General features: G+C 34.8%; 1 protein-coding gene across 8 annotated transcripts in view; it reads left to right on the forward strand.

Moving 5' to 3' along the window:
* The window catches only part of Tenm3 (teneurin transmembrane protein 3), a 710,814-nt gene that overhangs the window by 584,599 nt on the left and 107,742 nt on the right, over positions 1-18,473 (forward strand). For all 8 annotated transcript variants that reach the window (XM_045142405.1, XM_045142407.1, XM_045142406.1 and 5 more), the window contains one exon: positions 4,218-4,403. In XM_045142405.1, the coding sequence (XP_044998340.1) occupies positions 4,218-4,403 (186 nt within the window). The remainder of the gene's footprint in view (positions 1-4,217; positions 4,404-18,473) is intronic.

Raw genomic sequence — 18,473 nt, forward strand, 5'->3', positions numbered from 1 at the left:
TATACCTTGAAATCAGGTATGGTGATTCCATCAGTAGTATTCTTGTGCTGAGGTTATTTTTGGTTATCCTGGAATTTTTTTTGCTTCCATGTGAATTTTGAGACTTTTTTTTTTTCTATTTCTGTGGCAAATGATGCTGGGATTTTGATTGGAACAGCACTGAAACTGCATACTGCTCTCGGCATGATGGCCATTTTCACTTATTAATTCTTCCAGTCCATGAGCATGGGAGAGTTTTCTTTATTGCCTCCTGTCTTCCTAAGTTTCTTTTGTCAGTGTCTTAGTGTTTTCATTGTAGAGATTTCATACTTATTTCATATTTAATTTTGATGCTATTGTAAATGGGACTGCTTCCCTTATTTCATTCTCATTAAGCTAGGAAAAAAATGTTAGAAAATTATTAAAAGCCTGGACTATGAAATCAGATGCTGGACTCATATCTAAATCTACTTCATGGTTCTATAATCTTTTATTTTTATTTTATTTTTGATAGTATCATGCATGTATATAATATGTTTGGATCTTATTCACCCCTGCCATTATCCTTTACTATCACCTTTTCCAATCCCACCAAAGATCTTCTTCCCAACTAATCCCTTTCTACTGAAAGAGAAGAAACAAAGAGGTAGAATCAGCAATGAGCAGGGTGAGAATGGAGAAAAAAAAAAAGGAGAGATTTATTTTCCTCATTATGCCAGGTGAAAGAAAGCAGTCTCCATAGAGCTTGAGCTCACTGCAGTGCCTTTCTGCACTTCATCATGGCCCTTCTTCCCTAAAGTGCATAAGGACACGGACGCCCACCTGCCCATCTTCAACTCTTTTCTCCTACAGCACTGGAAACCAGGGCCTTGAGCATAGTAGGCAAGTGTTACCCTCAGGCCTGAATTCAACTATTGGGCTGGCCATTCAGTTGCTCTGGTTGGAGCAAGGTATTTCATTTTCTGTGCCTCGGTTTCTTTAGCTACAAGACAGGGATAGTAATAATTCTACTTTTTGCAACTCTGCTTAGGGTTAGATGAAGTAATGCATGGCAGGCACATAGAATGGACCATTTCCAGAAGTGGTGGTGACAGCCATAAACAGTACTAACCGCAGGGTACTAATTCCTCATCAATTCAGAGGAGCTTCCGCCTAAAGCAGTTCATTATTCATTGTATGTGTCCCTCACATATCAAATTCATGAAATGCAAATTATCTCATCTATGGGTATGTACTAGTGCTATGAAATTAAATGATATATTGCCAGCTAACTCATTCACATGGTGAAGACAAGTAAATTTTATAAATTTTGCTTTCTTGGCATATTAGAGAAATTTGGGCAAGAGTTCTAGTCGCCCTTGATTCAGTGTCTTCCTGATACATTCATCTTTTATTCTTTACTTCAAATTGAATCCTGGTATCAAAAACCAAAGAAAATTGTGTACATTGTTACCAAGTTTTTGTTCAACCCAAGAGAAGGACTAGCTGAAATACTGTTTGCTTTCTTTTCCCCTCTCACACTTTCCTTTCTTCCTTCCCTCCTTCTTCCTTTATTCCTCATCGTTTGGCCATATGTCTCTGGAAGAAGAAAAAGTTAGAAATATGTCTTTCCTTGTTTCATGGAATTATAGCCTGATTTTTACAGGTTGAAGAACATGAAACATTGTTTAGAAAAGTTATGACTGATAAAACCAATGACATGTATTGGAAAAATAAGAAGAAAATCCTAATACAGAATCTGAATTATAGAGGAACTATGAGTTTAAGGCCATCCTGAGACTGATTCCAGGTCAGCCTGGGATAGAGCAAGACGCTACTTCCAAAAATCAATGATAATAATAATAATAATTGCTTCAAATATTGTCATTCCACTCTTACACAAATTGGAACTAAATAAGCAGAATAATGCTGTTTTTGTTTTATACAAAGTCATTACTGCATACTAACTGAATTGTTTTATAAAGAGGACCTTATAATTAATTGATACTCAGTAGCTAAAAAGGCAATTCAGGCTTCATAAAATCATCTTGCTATGAATAATAAAAATGTCAACAAATGTTAATGAAAAGATTAAATTGACTGGCCAGATCATATATTATTTTACCTGTTGAGATTTAAATTTATTCATGCTGATATAATTAATTTGTTAGTTGAAAATCTAATATTACCATACACAGAAATGTACCTGGTTAGTCCTTGAGCACTCTTCGCTCCCTCCATCTTCAGATCCTCAATGCAAACTGAAACAGCTCATTCAGTTCTCAGCATATAGAGTGAGTGATGAATAAAGTGCTCTTCTTTGGAAGAACATAATTAGATGTATGGAAGCATCTTGCTTGAACTTTGCTATTAGCTATAAGAACAAAGTGTATGGTTATTAGTAAGGTTCGCAAACATGCTTAATTCATCATGTGAAAATATGTCCCTTGTCCCTCCAATTCATCTGGCTGCCCCCACTTCTCATTTCATATTCATAACCACATTGTGGCTGACGTGTGCCTCAAAGTTTACTAGAAGTGTAAGTCTGGCTTTCTAACTAAATGATTTCTAAAGGGAAACACTTTACCAGCCCCCTCTGTTGTTGTGGAAATGACCTTCAGATATCTAAATTCAATAACAGAGCAGGTTTTCCATACCTAGAGAAACATTTGGTTAAGCTGCTCAAAGAGAAAAACATAAATTATTTCTATGAGAAAGTTTGTAGTTTTGAAAGCAACAGAGCTTTCCTCTATCTTCATCAGCAGTTTGTCCATTAATTAGCCCTTCAATTCCACTTCAATTAAATTAACTCTAATTAATAAGTTCATTACAAAGATTGACGCACCTTGCTCAAAGCCAGTGTGTTAAACGCTGATAAACAACTTCACCCTAATGAAAAATTGATTAGATTGAATAAAAATGGTGCCTCTGAAACAAACCTCTCTCCTCAGGAGCTAAGTTGATGTTGTGTTTCTCTGAAGTTAATCAAATCATCTCAGATCTCTTAATCAAAAATTTAATTCAAAGAAGATAGAAAATGTGATTTAGAAAGAAATAATGCCTACATACAGTACTTTCTCCCAGTTAATAATCCTAACTGCTATTTATAAGAAATGGTAAAGGTTTCATAATGTCTTAAAATGGTGTTTATGATTGTCCTACAAAATAAAAAATTGTAGTGTCCAAAAATATTATTTGGGGAATTAATGGAGAAAATGGGAGCCTGTGACTACATATTTACTATTTTTTTTAATTTAAAGAAAAAAAAGACTACAGCCTCTTTTCTATTTATTAGAATCATGTCAGGTTTTAGCTGCAAAATATTTTATTTTAGAAAGAAAACACTGAACAATAGACTTACAGTCTTAGAACAAAACCTCTAGTTAACTTTATATATAAAGAACAAAAACCTCATCTTCAAAGTTCCTTTTCCTTCCCTCTCTTCCTCTTTCACAGTTGGATCTAGTTAAATAAAACCTTTTAAGAAAGTTTTAAGAAAAAAAATTACTTCAGATATCTGAATCCTTTTTAAATGCTTAACCTCGTGTTACAGTTGTCAAAGGCTTTGGGTCACGTGTGTGCCTTTCAAAAATTCCAGTAGATGAAAATCTTTGTTTTGCAAGGACAGAGTCAGTCAGTGTATCTGTGTTATTAAGCTGGTTTTCTGTTATATGGGCCAAGCAATTTGTAGCTGTCAACAGTACAAATTTACTAAATAGGAAAAACAACAGTTCTTAGCTAAGCAGCACATCCACATGTGTGAGCAAGCTAATGTAGTTTTACAATAGATTCTTTTGAATGGAAGCTCCTGGATATTTAAATTTTTAAAGAATGGTTTTAGAAATTACTCCTTTTCAACTCTTATTAAATGTGTGCTGTGTAACTCCTGTTAGATATCTGCAGTGCTCAGATTCTGAAATAGTGCATCATTTTGGTGTGTATTTTTCCTGACTGCCCAAAGATAAGTTATATATAAGTATGACCATTCTACATATGTAATATCATATATAAAGTATCTTTATAAATAAGTAAGAAATTTTTCCTAACAAAATTGTCATGTATATTTAATGTACATTTTATGAGAAGAGGAATCAGAAAGTAGAATTCTATCATTTGAGTAGTCAACAGTGAAATTAAGTTATTGTACAACTGCTTTTGATTTGTTTGCAATGATTTGTATTTCACTCTCCTTATTAATCTTCTTTCTAACTCCCACCCCACTTTTTTTTCTTGCCTGGCTGTTTCTTTTTCCAATATAGAAATCTGCTCTGTGGACTGCGGCTCACATGGTGTTTGCATGGGAGGGACTTGCCGCTGCGAGGAAGGCTGGACGGGCCCTGCGTGCGATCAGAGAGCTTGCCACCCTCGCTGTGCTGAACACGGGACCTGCAAGGATGGCAAGTGTGAATGCAGCCAGGGATGGAACGGAGAACACTGCACCATTGGTAGGCCAACCACACGTCAATTTATTTCAATGTCCAATTCATTTCTCTGTGGTGGGGTCCTAACCTAAGGCCACATACAGACAGGAAAGCACTCTGCCACAGGGCATACCCTTAGCCTTAAGCTAAACTTCTGAAGTCCTCCATCTTTTAAAAAACAGTCAGTATATTGGCTGTATTTTAGCTTGGCAAAAACTGTGTTTCTTTACATGATTTCTTGCTTTTCTTCCTTAAAAGGAATTTTTTTTTTGTTTTTCAATTATGGATTTTACAGGCTGGAGAGATGGCTTGGCAGTTAAAGCACTTGCCTGAGAAGCCAAAGGATGCAGGTTCAATTCCCCAGTGTCCACATAAGCCAGATGCACATGGTGGAACATGCATCTGGAGTTCCTTTGCAGTGGCTAGACCCCCACCCTCTCAAATCAATAAATAAAAATAAAATATTTTTAAAATAATTATGGTTTTTATAATGGCAATTCATGTCTTTTAGGACAATACTCAGAAGTCAAAGATGTGAGATATTTGTATTCATTGATTATTATGATGCCCACAAAATTGGACTGACATAATAAAAATTCAATTTGGTATTTCTAAGTCATGTGTTTGGTCCACTGTAAATGGACATATTCTTGGAATTTACAGAGTGCGCACACCTCAACTGTGACATGGTGTCCTGGAATATTAATCTCCTAGTGTTCCACAAGGCCAATGCATCACTTAATAGTAGTCATCTTTTTTACTTTAACTTTTTTTTCAATCACATAGGCTTGATAACCTCATAGACTCAAAATCACAGATGTTAGGCTTGCCAGTGTGTTGAGTCTCTTAAAAAGATGTTGGAATTTTTGTGACTTTACATTGTAGTATTACTAGGAATAAAGTGAAATAAAGCCCAATTCTGCCTGCTCTTATATGCTTAATATTTTTCCTATTATAATGACATTCACAAATTCCGCAGGTTAAATAAGACAATCAACTAGGTGTTTAAGATCTCAGTGGGTGTTTTTTGTTTTTTTTTTTTTTTGGAAAATAAAAAACTATACATAAATAAGATTTACATGGATTCATATTTTTAACATTCACTGTCTTTTACCACTCAAGTACTGAATTAAAATATTCAACAAAAATACAACAAAAATAAGTAATAAACTTTTACCTCACTTCACTGTAAGGTTATAGCATGAATTATAAATGACACAGTCCTCCAAAAATTCTTCATGTTGTTTTATGACCTCAGGGTAAAATTTGATGAAGCTGTTTGGATACAGGTCAGTAGCTGAAATGATTTATTCTTCCAATGTGTCTATATGATGTACTTTATTCTTTTTGCTTACAGAAACAGGGTAGCAGGAAATTTCTTTATGGGAAAGTTGAAATCACATACATGTAATAAAAGTATCACAGTTGTATCATTACAGACTTTATGTAAGGTTTTTTATAATGTTACTGATCTGATATGGGCTTCAAGGGTCTCACTGAAGACCCTCACATTTGGTGATCTACCAGGAAGATTCTTGGCTATAATTAATAACAATCAGAAAGGGGGAGAACATACCTGACATAGTCTGGAGAAAACCTTGCATAGGCCTCACTACATCTTCTCTCTCCCTAAGAGAACATCATGTGGAAGCAGTGCCTTTCTCCAACAGTGACATGTATCTAAGTGTGTGTAGCATTTCTGCCAACGGAAGTTCAAATGAAACTCAAGAGTCCGAGGTTTTCTGTCCTATCTTCTGTCCACTAGGGCCACCAAAAGTCTAAATGCTCAAAAGTAAACTAGTGTTTAGAATTCCTTCTAAGCGAGATAACTTTATGAGAGTAGAGAACATCTAAACTTTCAGATGTCAAACAAGGCCCAGCCCTACAAGCCCCTAAAGATCAGGCCTGAAGAGACCATGTTTACCCATGCAACACCTTCAAGGTCTCACTGCATATGGGCTCACTACCTGAAACCTGGAAAACTTCCATTGTCTGTACTGAAATCAACCACAAGTGTACACTTTCACAGAACTGAAATATGGCTTCCCCATCCTCTAATCTTTGATAGAAGCTTCTAGATCCTAAAGCAAAGTCTGCATACAAGTTAGAGGAACGACATTAAGAAAATAATTGACAAGCAGGATTTGTATCTCTATGTGGACATACAAGGACAGGACAGTACCCTTATGTCCTTATCCCAAATCTAAGAGTTCCCATATGTCAGAGGCAAAGCCAGGAAAAAAAATTTATACACACACACACACACACACACACACACGCACATACATATACACACACACACACACTCACTTTCTCCCTCTCTCTCTCTCTCTCTCCATATATTGTGCCTAAATCATGAATTTATTCTGCTTGGAATCAAAAAGTTGCATACTTACTATGTATCCTAGGTAGTATAACAAATGTGTTTATATCTTTGAAAACCAAGAAATGTTCCAGAAGTTATCAGTAGACATGTTAACCTACTACTCAGCAGCTATTCAACACTACTTTATTTCTATGTACTTATCGTCCTTGGCCACACTATGTACTTAATTTGCAATAAGGAAGCTATTCTTAAACAATTTTCTAGTTGTTTGGAAACAAGATTTTAATAGTAGTAGGTCTTTCTTTTATCACTATTTAAGGTATCTTGCTATGGTTGTTACCAATTCCATTTTCTTTTGTTTTCACTAATTTTGTAACTTGTATATTCTGTATGAGTAATAATAGAGGAAATAAATTACCTGCTTGTATATAAACCCTTTAAAGGACATAGACACTCTTCAGGCCTGGAAATGTAGCTCAATAGTGAAGTTTGCTTAGCATATGCAAGGCTGAGAGTTCAATCGCCAGAACTACCACAAAGGAGAAAAGATGTAAAGACCCTTTAAATCACTATTTATTTATTTATTTTATATATATTTTTTTTTAGTTTTTTAAGGTAAGGTCTCACTCCATCCCAGGCTGACCTGGAATTCACTGTGTAGACTCAGGGTGGCCTTGAACTCACAAAGATCCTCCTACCTCTGCCTCCCGAGTGCTGGGATTAAAGGCATGCACCATCCCACCCAGTACTATTTAGCTTTTTAATATTATTAAAATTGTTAAAAATTTTGGCATGCAAAGATCCAATTGCTCTTCTCTTGTCTACTTACTCCCTGTTTATATGTCTGCATTGAAGCCTAAAGGGCCATTTGTAAGCAACTGATAAAGCAGCCAGAAAATTGGTGTGCTTTGTCATTTGTGGTGGTTACTATTCTGCTCATTTCCTCTCATTTCCACATTTATGTATCTGGCTGAAAGAAACTGCCACTTTATGAGAGAATAGTCATAAATCAGCAAGATTTTTTTCCCTTTCTCCATAGTATGTGCCATTTTGTTGAATACAAACAGGGAGGTTAATTGAAAGAGAGATGGAGGAGAAATTAAATAGTTAGAAGCAAACAGACATTCCCAAGAGAATGCGAAGAATATTCATTAGTCATCTTTCTGTCTTTATAAACGCAGTTTATGCTTTAATAAAACCATAGGCATGTTGATAGTAAGATAGGTATGAATTTAGAGTATTCACCAAACACTTTTGCTACCTCAGAAGATTTCATCTTGATATTTCTATTAGTGCATTTATAGTTTCCTCTTGTTATAAGTCATGCACTCAACAAATCAGGCATGTTTATCTGCAGATTCATTGTGCCAAGTTGTTCTCCTGTCTTAGATTATGTTTTCACTAGCAGTGTGGGTAGGTAGAAAATATAACAACGGGAAATTTATAATAATATTGTGATTAAAAAAGATCTCTCTCCTCCCCCTAGAAGACACTTAGGATTTGGGTGCCATTTTATAAATTAAAAGGGGGAGTTAAATGAATGAACCACATCATATAAACACCAGCACTTACTATAATCATGGTTTAACAGAAATAGCACATAGCGCTGATGTGGATATTTAGTTATAGAATGCTTTATATCTGGGCTATTTTACAAAAGGTCAAATGGTTATCCTACAAGACACCTAACTTTGTTTTTCATGAAATAGGAAACATACATTTCACTGTCTTTCCCTTTTTCAAATAAATAAATATATTTTAAAATAAAAAAGGGACACATGTAAAATATTCGGAGGACCCATAAACAGATATATTGAATATAATTAGTTAAAAATATACTGAATGTAATTAAACATCCTATAAATAATAGTTAACATAATCAGAATAGCAAATGACTGTCATTCTATTACAAAGGTGAGACAATAAAAAGAAAAGGTAAAGCAGCTCTGTACTCTAATCATTGAAGCAGGTAAAGTTTATAACTATCTCACAGTTCAAACCTATCAACTGTGAAATACTAGTTATATACTAATTCAGCAAGTTCACTTTCACTGTTTTTAACTAGAATCAGAATCTACATGACATAATGTTTTATCCTTGCTTAGGAAAAGTGGGGAAGTTGTGGTGGGATTGGCTATGGCCTAGAAACAGTGCAAATACAATGCTAGCGTCTGCATCTGCTGGATGGATGTTCACAGGCAAAGCATAGTGCTAACTAAATGTCCTGGCAATGACAAATCCTGACAACCTAATTTGGAGTAATACTTATTTGTAAATTCCACTAGCACCTTTCATTTTAGCATTTGTCAAAAAGGTTTACCTATAATGTCAACAATTTATTTCTGAGCACATTGGAGCCTAGAGATGGCATTGAGACCCGAAGGAGGTGTGGAAGACTGTCAGAAGGCCCAGTTCTGTAAGGTCTGTAGACCAGTGAAGTGTCTTCCTAGTCTGATTGGCATTTTTCTGTTTCTCCAGGGAGCTGAAAGGGGGAAATGGGCTCATACTGAGTATTTACAATAAAGAACTTCAAGTTGTAGGGAATGTTGAGGTCCTGAAAGGGGAGTTTTGGTTTGTTTTTTGTTTTGTTTTGTTTTTTGACTTCTTTCTGTCCATTATCCCAAAGGATTTAGTCTCCTTCCTATTTGAAAGAGTCCTCAAGGTTAACTGGAATTCTAGAGCTTAGCTATTGATAATTTCTGCTATATTTGTAAACTCAGTAGATTTAAGCATGGGGTTCTCTTTATACTATTCTCTTTCATTTAGCCTTTTCTATTTTCTATTGCAAAAAAAAAAAATCATCTTCACTTTGTAAGACATCTTGGAGTCTATTTTGTAGGTTATACTTTATGTGCTTTGGTCACTTTTTATGTTTTAATTAATTTCTTTCTTTGCCCATTACATAATTGTTGGTCATCTTTTCTATTTTGTATAAAAGGCGGTATAACAATAAAAAAAAAAAACTTAGGCTTTAAAATTTTAAGATAACCATATTTTTAAGCCATTTCTGTAATTTACTCTAATTTATATCCTACTTGTTACTAGCCTCAGCTGGAATTTCTTCTTAATGTAAAATGGTTATAATGATAAATTTATGAGATTTTAAAGTAGAATAATATTTGACAGCTTTTGGGGTTGTATCCCTGCTGAGCCATTGCGTGACCTTGGACAAGTCATTTAACCTCTTAAGTATATTTCCTCTTATGTAAAATGTGAACATTATTTACCTCAAAGGATTGCTTCAATTAAATAAAATGCTATGCTATAAATCATAGTACTTATAAAAGTATCTAGTCAATAGTGTTCAATTATTTTCAGTTTTAATTTTACTATTAAGTATCAATGAGCCAAACTGCAGCCCAGACCATGTTATGGATATTAAAAGTTTTGTGTGTGTTTTTTTAAAAAAGTTAAGACAAGGAGATAAACATGTTGTTGTATACCTGTAATCATAAGTACTTTGGTGGTAGGATCATAAGTTCTAGACCATTGTGGGCTCCATAGGGGGACTCTGTATCAAAAACTTCAAAGAAAGAAAAGGATAAAATTCCTGCCCAAGGAACTTACTTGAGTTAATGAAATTTCCATCTCATTGTTATGACAGAGCCTAGTATCAGAATGGAAATTGTTTGACAAGAAGCTGTGTGTTTGGGTTGGGGTTAGAGAGTTGTTTTGAAAATCATGTTGATAAATATTATGGTATTTTTCTTCTAGAATGTCTCAAACACAAAGCTGTTTATTGAGCAACATTGATTTTCATGTCCTTTCAGGCAATTCAAATGGAAATTTGGCCTAGGGGAAATACTAATTCCTTTAAGCTACAAAAAACCAGCTATTTGTTTTTATTCTAATTCTTTGGTACATTGGGAAACAAGATCATTAATGATCACAAAGACGTGCTTTGTTTGCACAGGCAATCAGACACACTGTACTCAGCATACTTCTGTTAAATACTGTGGTTGATCTGGGTGTTGGGATACTGGGGATTAGACATTGAAAATGAAATATACCAGCTAGGGAGATGCCTATGAAAACCTATGAGGGGAAAGAGAGAGGCTCACATTTTTACCACTGCGGACGCCCTAGGTTGGTGTTTCTATTCTTTTCTCAGACAATGGTGAAAGAACAGTATTTTGAATAGTAAATTACCAAAAAAAAAAGGTTTGAAAAACTAATGCCTATTATAAAAGCTTCATTTACATTATAAAAATTAATATTTTGTTAACTTTTATAGTGTACCCCAAATTCAGAATTGAATTAATAAGAAGACAATATGGGAGTTTTGAAATTTATTTTTATTTTTCTGTACAAATGCTACTTACAGTTCCACTGTTGCAAGGGGGCCTGGCTGCCATGTGAAACCTGCAGATTATTGTCCTGAAAAGCATTTGGTTCACATCAGACAGTGTGGTGTAGTAAGAGTGTGGTCACATGCCACCTCACCTGGGTCTTTGACCAAGCCACATCAGACAGTGTGGTGTAGGAAAAGAGTGGTCACATGCCACACTGCCTGAATCTTTGACCAAGCCAGCTTTATCATAAATCTCTTCTCTCACTCTCACTGGTCTCTTCAAATATCTCACAGGGATACCATAGGTTTGTATTGCCATATGTTAGCACAAAATTTGCAAACTACTTAAGACCTCTTTTTCTTTGAAATCCATCTTCTTTTCTAGTACCCTTTTTCTTATGTACAGAGGCAGTGGAGTGTCTATAGGCAAAATTCCAGTAAAAAGAATTTGAGCAGGGTGGAGGCATTTACTTTAGATCTACTGGCATATGTTTATGAGGTGTGAAATCATTTCTATTTAGGGTTGTTATTGCTAGCCCCCCAGAAATATTCCCATCCCCAATTTGCAGGGTCAGAGAGTATATGATAATATGACTTGTCCTGAAGAACCCTGCAACAGACAGAAGTAGATAATGGAGGAGAAATAAGACTGGCATGTGTGGAAATAGAACTGTTCTTGTTATCAGGTACATGAAATCCCTAATCAAATGGAACTTTCCTCCTCTTAAAACATGTATAATAATATAATGTTTGTAGTTATAGACAAGTAATAATTTTTGATAAGCATTTCCCTTTTAAAGAATTTATCACTTGTGTTTGTAGGGCTCACGTCTGTGACATTACTGCAACTAATAAGTTCATCCATGTATGAAGTCACATGTGTTATATATCTATATCACATTTGAATACACCAGAAAACAATTTCCTGTTAATATGACATGACATACTGATGTTGACAAAAATAGCAAAAAACATTCAAGCTATTCTTCGAGGTTACTAAGTATCATCATTTCACAGTGTATGTAAGGTCAATTTATTACACAATAAAAATAGTCTCCCAAAATTTAACAGAAATGCTAAAAATTTAAATGGCATTGCCAATGACAAATTTTGAAGTCTAATGAAAATTTTCTAAATTATCAATAATAAAAATCATATTAAACTATCATATTAAATAGAGACTGAATTACCTTTCTTATTTGTTTATAGAAATATTTCAAAATCATTATTTTCAATATTTCAAAATCATTGCAAGGAGGCAATGAAAGACTAATGATTGCCAAAAATATAGAGAAAGTGTTCATTAGAGACATTCCAGGCACTTAATGAATAAAAATGTTACATAGTTTTTCTGATACTTGTGGTATTTGCCAATGTAAAATTTCTTTTAGTGTGGTTTTTCTCATTGCAAACAGTTATTTACTTTTTTACTATATTCATTAGCCTAATGTTGTTTTTCTTAAAGAGAGTGTCCTCTTAAGCTGTAGAAATTTGAAACCTCACAGAGCTTAGGTTCCCAACCCTGTCACTTGATATCTGTGTGATCTTAGAGAATCACATCAGTTTCCTTTGTTATAAAATGGAGGTGAAAATAAGTGCCAATATCCTGGAGTTGTTGAGAGTGTTAAGCAGGGTAAACACATAGGAAAGCACTTGGCACAGTCCTTCGCACAAAGTAAGCATCATACAGACACTTCTGTAGCACTGTGGCTGGAGTGTTTGGACTCAATACCAAATTGACTCCTAAGTCTTTCCTCCCAAGCCATGTCAACCTCCACTAACTACTGAATAACAGGAGTGCCTGTTGGATGCAAGGAGAACTAATCTCCACTTGCTAACAGACTAGAAGTTAGGTCAAAGTTGCTTCATGATATGTTGTCTACAATAGAGGGTAGATCATCACAGATCTATTAGGCATGTAGTTGAGAGGAAGAAAATTCATCAAAGATGGACTAGAGAGTAGAAATGGTCAGGCTGTAAAACTTTCCATGGAGCATGCAGAATGAAAGTGTCTGAGGACCTTTCTACTTTGCAGTCACAATGATTAGAAATTAGAAAGTGATAAAAAAAAATTCAGGGGGACAGAGCACATCCTTGTTGCTGAATCAACTGTGAACAGCCTTCTACGAGCTATTTTCAATGTTCTGGAAACCAGGCTGATTTTCTGATACCTGTTTCTCCCAGCAAGATAACTTTCATATCCATTTGGGGCCTTTCCATAATATTTTTCTTATTTAAGCCCAATGTATTCAGTTATCAGTTTTATATACAAAACTTGACCCTTACAGTTATCAGTTTTACATATAATACGTGATCCTCTGTAATCCCTTCAGAATTGGTATTTTTCTTTTCTTAAGTGAGGTAACTTAATCTCTATCCTACAAATGGCAAACCTAGTGTCCCTGACCTTTCTACAACATGGAAGCCATCTTTTATTAGGTTGTCAGTGCTATCCCTACTCCCTTTGAGTACTTTAACAAGTGCTGCAAAGATAATGTTTGTTTTTACTACTCAAACTCCTTGGCTCACTTTTGTGAGGAAAGGCCTGAATGGAAAGGTGACTTTGTTGTTTATGGCAATGTTAGCTGTTGATTTGGGTGTTATGATTTAATCTGCCCTTCAAATGGTTTTTATGTTCACCTGTGTAAATTGTTCTTTTGCCTTTAATCCCAGCACTTGAATTGTTTTTTGTATGAGATAGGTGTTTAATATGTCATATTTTACATATACCAGTTTTGTAAGAAAAGACCATGGAAGTCATGGGTTCAACTTAAATGAAGCCAACGTTGCTAGCAATGTCAGAGCTTTTACTTTTTTTATTTTTTTATTTATTTATTTATTTTATTTTTTTTTTTTTATAACCTGGTGACAGACAGAGCCATCAACTAACAAAAACTAACTTGATGGTCAAACTATGAAACTTGATGAAGTTTGATGAACTTGATGTACTCTGAGTTTCTATCATATTTTAGTCTCCATACTACATGACAAGGCTTTTGAATTGCTTGGCTTGTACTAACTTTTATCATCCATATCACATCAAACTGCCATTATGAACTTAAACTCTTCTATAGTGTTTTTTGTGAGATATGTTGTAACTTTTACCCTTATAATATTATACCCTACCATGTCTTTGTAACCACTCTACACAAGTCATATATGTCTCCAAAATACTCAGGAGGAATTAGTTTTCAAATCAGACAGATCCTCAAGAAAATTTGGACTAGAAAATGTACTTACTTTTGCACCCGACTGGGTATAAAATGTATAAAATCATAGTCCTGTGAGCCATCTTGACAAATATTTTCTAATGGTATGGAGGTACCATTTTCCTTTCTCCTAGAAATGAGAATAAATATGGGCATAAGCACCATTTGTTGTTGAAATCAGACATCAGAGCCCCTTAACCTCTCCTGCTGTGGTGCATGACGCAGCAGCATCGTCATAAGCCAACGCTGTGTGACAGCTTCATTCAGAACAGCAGGACTGCCACAGGGTGCATGTTCATGACAGGAGCACTGTTTAGGAAAGTAGTAAATATATTATATACTATAGAAACCAAACAATGTTTGAGGGCTTCTAAAATGCAATTCTTAACATGGAAAATTGTCTTATGCATATATCTGGATTTAGTATACATCTTCCTAAGCAGGTGATTTACATAAAGCTGTGAGGATGAGAATTTTGGGGTCTTCAGAAGGAATATTAATCACTTACTTATCTAGGGTCTCTAGGTGTGTTCTGTCCTGTGGTGTGTGGTTGGCTCAAATTTCTCTAATGCCTTCTTCCTGTGGTGTGACTTGGGTCAAATAGCTGGTACCTAAATTAAGCTTTGTCTTTCCCAGCTTACTGGAAGGCTTTCTGGCTTTATAAACAGCTGTGTTAAGAGCACAGGGTTAAATCCACTGTTATTTTATGCAAATGGAAGTAATATATTTTTAAAAAGACAGTCATTTGTATTGTTTAATGACTACTTCATTGTCACGAAATATACTTCTTAGATTTGAAATCTTCCTACTGTTGTATTTTTTTTTTATCTCCCAGGAACTTCGTGGTTTGCTAGCTAGTTTGTCTTTTAGACACAAAATAATTTACTGTGTAGGAGCTCTGTATTTTAGGGAAAATAACTTATAACTATTATCCCAAAGATTTTTTACATGTGAGGTGCTAGAGATTAAGCCCAGGGCATCACATATGCTAGGCAAGTTCTGTATTCTCATCCCTGAAGGAACCCTTTTAATTTATTCACTTAAGTTAGCATCTTATATGCCATAATATACTTTTTAAATACAAATATATGCATGCCTGATATCCCTATTTTTTATTATAAGTCAACTTAAATTATTAAGTAGTCACTAAAAGTATATTGAGAGACATTGAAAGACATATTATCTGATGGAGGAGAGGAAGGAACTTTCATTCTACCCACTGAAGGTTTAAATTCAAGCTTGTAATATAAATAAGCCTGACAAGAGACAAATTAACAGGATAATTCAATTACCTAATGTAAACAAACTGACACTTGATTAACAGGGAAAAATTTAAATTTATTAATGTGTAAGTGCATGATGATAGCCGCACAAAGTATGACAAGACAAAGGCTATGAAACTTAAAGAATATCTTAAGTTACAGAAAGACATAAGCTTAGGGATTCCAAGGAAGGAGACCACAGTAATAAATAGGGGTGTGGCCTTCCAGAGAGAGATACAAACCATAGGAGAGTGAAGGGTAAAGTCCATAGAGAAGAACTATTCAAATAATGTCCCAGCCAAAACAACCCTGGAAAGAATGGTGACTTTTAGCAGTCTGTACAATCAGATGGCAGAGCATTGATCTTCTTCACCAGTCAATTAATTTTCTCTGTTTAGTGAGATATAATATGTCCAGAACATCTCTGTTCCAACTAGAGGAATTTTCCTTAGTGACATCAAGGGACTTTGGAGAAAGTCTCTCACTGGAATTTGGGTACTAATAGCAATAGAAAAAGAGGAGAGAAGACCCTGCTGACCTTGGTTCACCTTTAGTTCAAAGCATGCAACAAGCCAGAGAATAATACTTGGGGATTCCATTTTCTGTTCCCTAACGCTGTATAAAAACCAACTCAGTTCTGTGTCAATTTTATATTAGATTGTGTTATTAGAAACTTGCCATTTTATGCCTTTTGATTTGGAACACCTCGTTGATTTGCATCTTAAGAACAATTTAAGCTTTTAATTACCAGCAAAACCTAGTATATAGGAGGGTTTTAAAGCTCAATTGACTGTATATACAATCTACCCAGAAATAAAAATGAAAAATATTCTCTTCAATTTTTGGCAAGTTCATCAGAAACCTTTTTATGGAAAAGTTAAGATCCTTGGCATTTGGGAGTGAAACCAGGTGCAAAATGATGTTTTCAGCTATTTCACAGGATTAATAAGGAAGAGAAAGGTTATAAAGTTGCCACATTCTTCCTGAAATTTCATAAGGTAACTGAAAGTGTAGATAAGGAAGTTATAATAGAAATTTTAAATTATTTTTCTTATATGCTCAGAATCTTACTACCATAGTGAAATAAACAAAAAAATATGAATTTGCATTCACTTTATTGGAAGGGTAAAAGAATTAAGCCCACAAGTAAAATACATCTGATTACTCCTTCTCATAATGGTACTTCAGTAATTTTTCAATGGCAGACTTTATCACTTCTTGAGTAAGACAAGTTGAAAATACCCTCTTCTCATCTTAAAACAGTTCCTTTTGTACCTACATATTTTTTAAAGATGTGTGGTTATTATGTTAATTCATAAGCTGATGCTTCCCCCATGCTTCCATATTTACCTTATTCACAGATCTTGGCATGACTACAGCCAGTGTTTTTATTCAATTGCTCTTCATGATAGGGTCAGGGACCCTCTCCTGTTTGAGTACCTCTTTAATGAAGCTGGAAAATAGCTGTCTGAAATATGCCTATCATTTCTGGGATTTAACAGGCATGTGCCCTGGGTAAATTAAGGAGCAGTCTGAGTAGGTCCATAAATATGAATACTTTGCCAGATGCTTTTCCATTAAACTCTGCTGGTTGAATGAAATTAGTAAATAATTATGTTGGTGGGGAATCTACTATATCCAAATGTGATATAAAGTCTTCCTTTAATGACAGAGCTTAATTTTTCCTATACACCAAATTAGTTTTCAGGGCAATCTACATTGCAAATTGTCCCATTTACATGAAAACTATGCCTACTTGTTCTGATTTGTCAACACCTCTTTTTTTTTAAGGAAAAAAAAGAAAGTCTTTAACATTAAGCATGGGTGGGTAAGACCATCTGCTTAAGGAACTTGCCTGCAGCTCCATCTCTTAACCCAAGACAGGTTGCAGCTGTTTAATTGTTATGTTACTGAATGATTCTTTCTGTCCAAAATTAATATTTATATATGTATACATAGAAAGCATGTGGTTAAACATAAGTGATCTAATTGTGAATTAATGGCATTAGGTCTTCGTTAATTAGTCCTCTGAACACTGCAGCGTAAGATAAGCCTTTCAATATAGAGTCCGGCTCTTGGCTTTTAAAGTGAGTCCCTAGTAGTGGTTTTTGTGACTCTGAGTCATCTACTCCCAATTCATTGGTACATAGAAGGAAAAAATATCACCATAGAGCTTCCATAAAATGCAAAGAGAATATTATTTGTGTGGTTATTTCGCATACTTTGCCTCTTGGTTACACTCCAAACTATTACTTTCTGAATTGTGGCCAGTGTGAGTTGCAGCCGCATAGTAAAAGTATAGATACAGTTATGACTTCCATGTACATGTGTCATCCAGACTACTGAAAAAATCTTGTCTTGGCAGAGGATGGACTTCCTCCTCGACTTGGTATTGGTGACACAAATTTAAATTTATAGCATTCTGCTATAAAAGTTGACAATGTATATTCCGTCTGTTCAGTACATTTCATAATAAAAATAGAATGAAAAATTCCCAGGAAAATTTCAATATAAGAATGAAGAAATGCATGTAAAATATGATCCTTAAGAGCTTTAGTTTTCAAAGGAGTTATTAAAGTAACATATTTCTGAATTTGAAAGATTACTTGGATATTTACGTGGATGTTCAAACTAATTTATAAAATGTTTATTTACCTTGCCTCAAATGAGGTAATGAAGAGTATGTAATAAGTTACAGTGTGGATTTCATTCTAAAAAGCTGAATTCTTTATCAAATTAAATATCTACATCAACAGAAGTACTTGAATGACAAGGCAAAGAAGAAGAAAACTGCCTGATACAAAAAAATGTGGTTTTCCCTACTCAAGGAACTAGCATGTTCATGTGAAGAATTCACCCATCAAAAGAAACAGATTTGGGCTGGAGAAATGGCTTAGAGGTTAAAGTATTTGCCTGAAAAGCCACAGGATCATGGTTTGATTCCCTAGGACCCATGTAAGCCAGATGCACAAGGTGGAACATGCATCTAAAGTTTATTTGCAGTGG

Source organism: Jaculus jaculus, chromosome 1 (genome assembly GCF_020740685.1).
Source record: "Jaculus jaculus isolate mJacJac1 chromosome 1, mJacJac1.mat.Y.cur, whole genome shotgun sequence".
NCBI classification, from domain to species: domain Eukaryota; kingdom Metazoa; phylum Chordata; class Mammalia; order Rodentia; family Dipodidae; genus Jaculus; species Jaculus jaculus.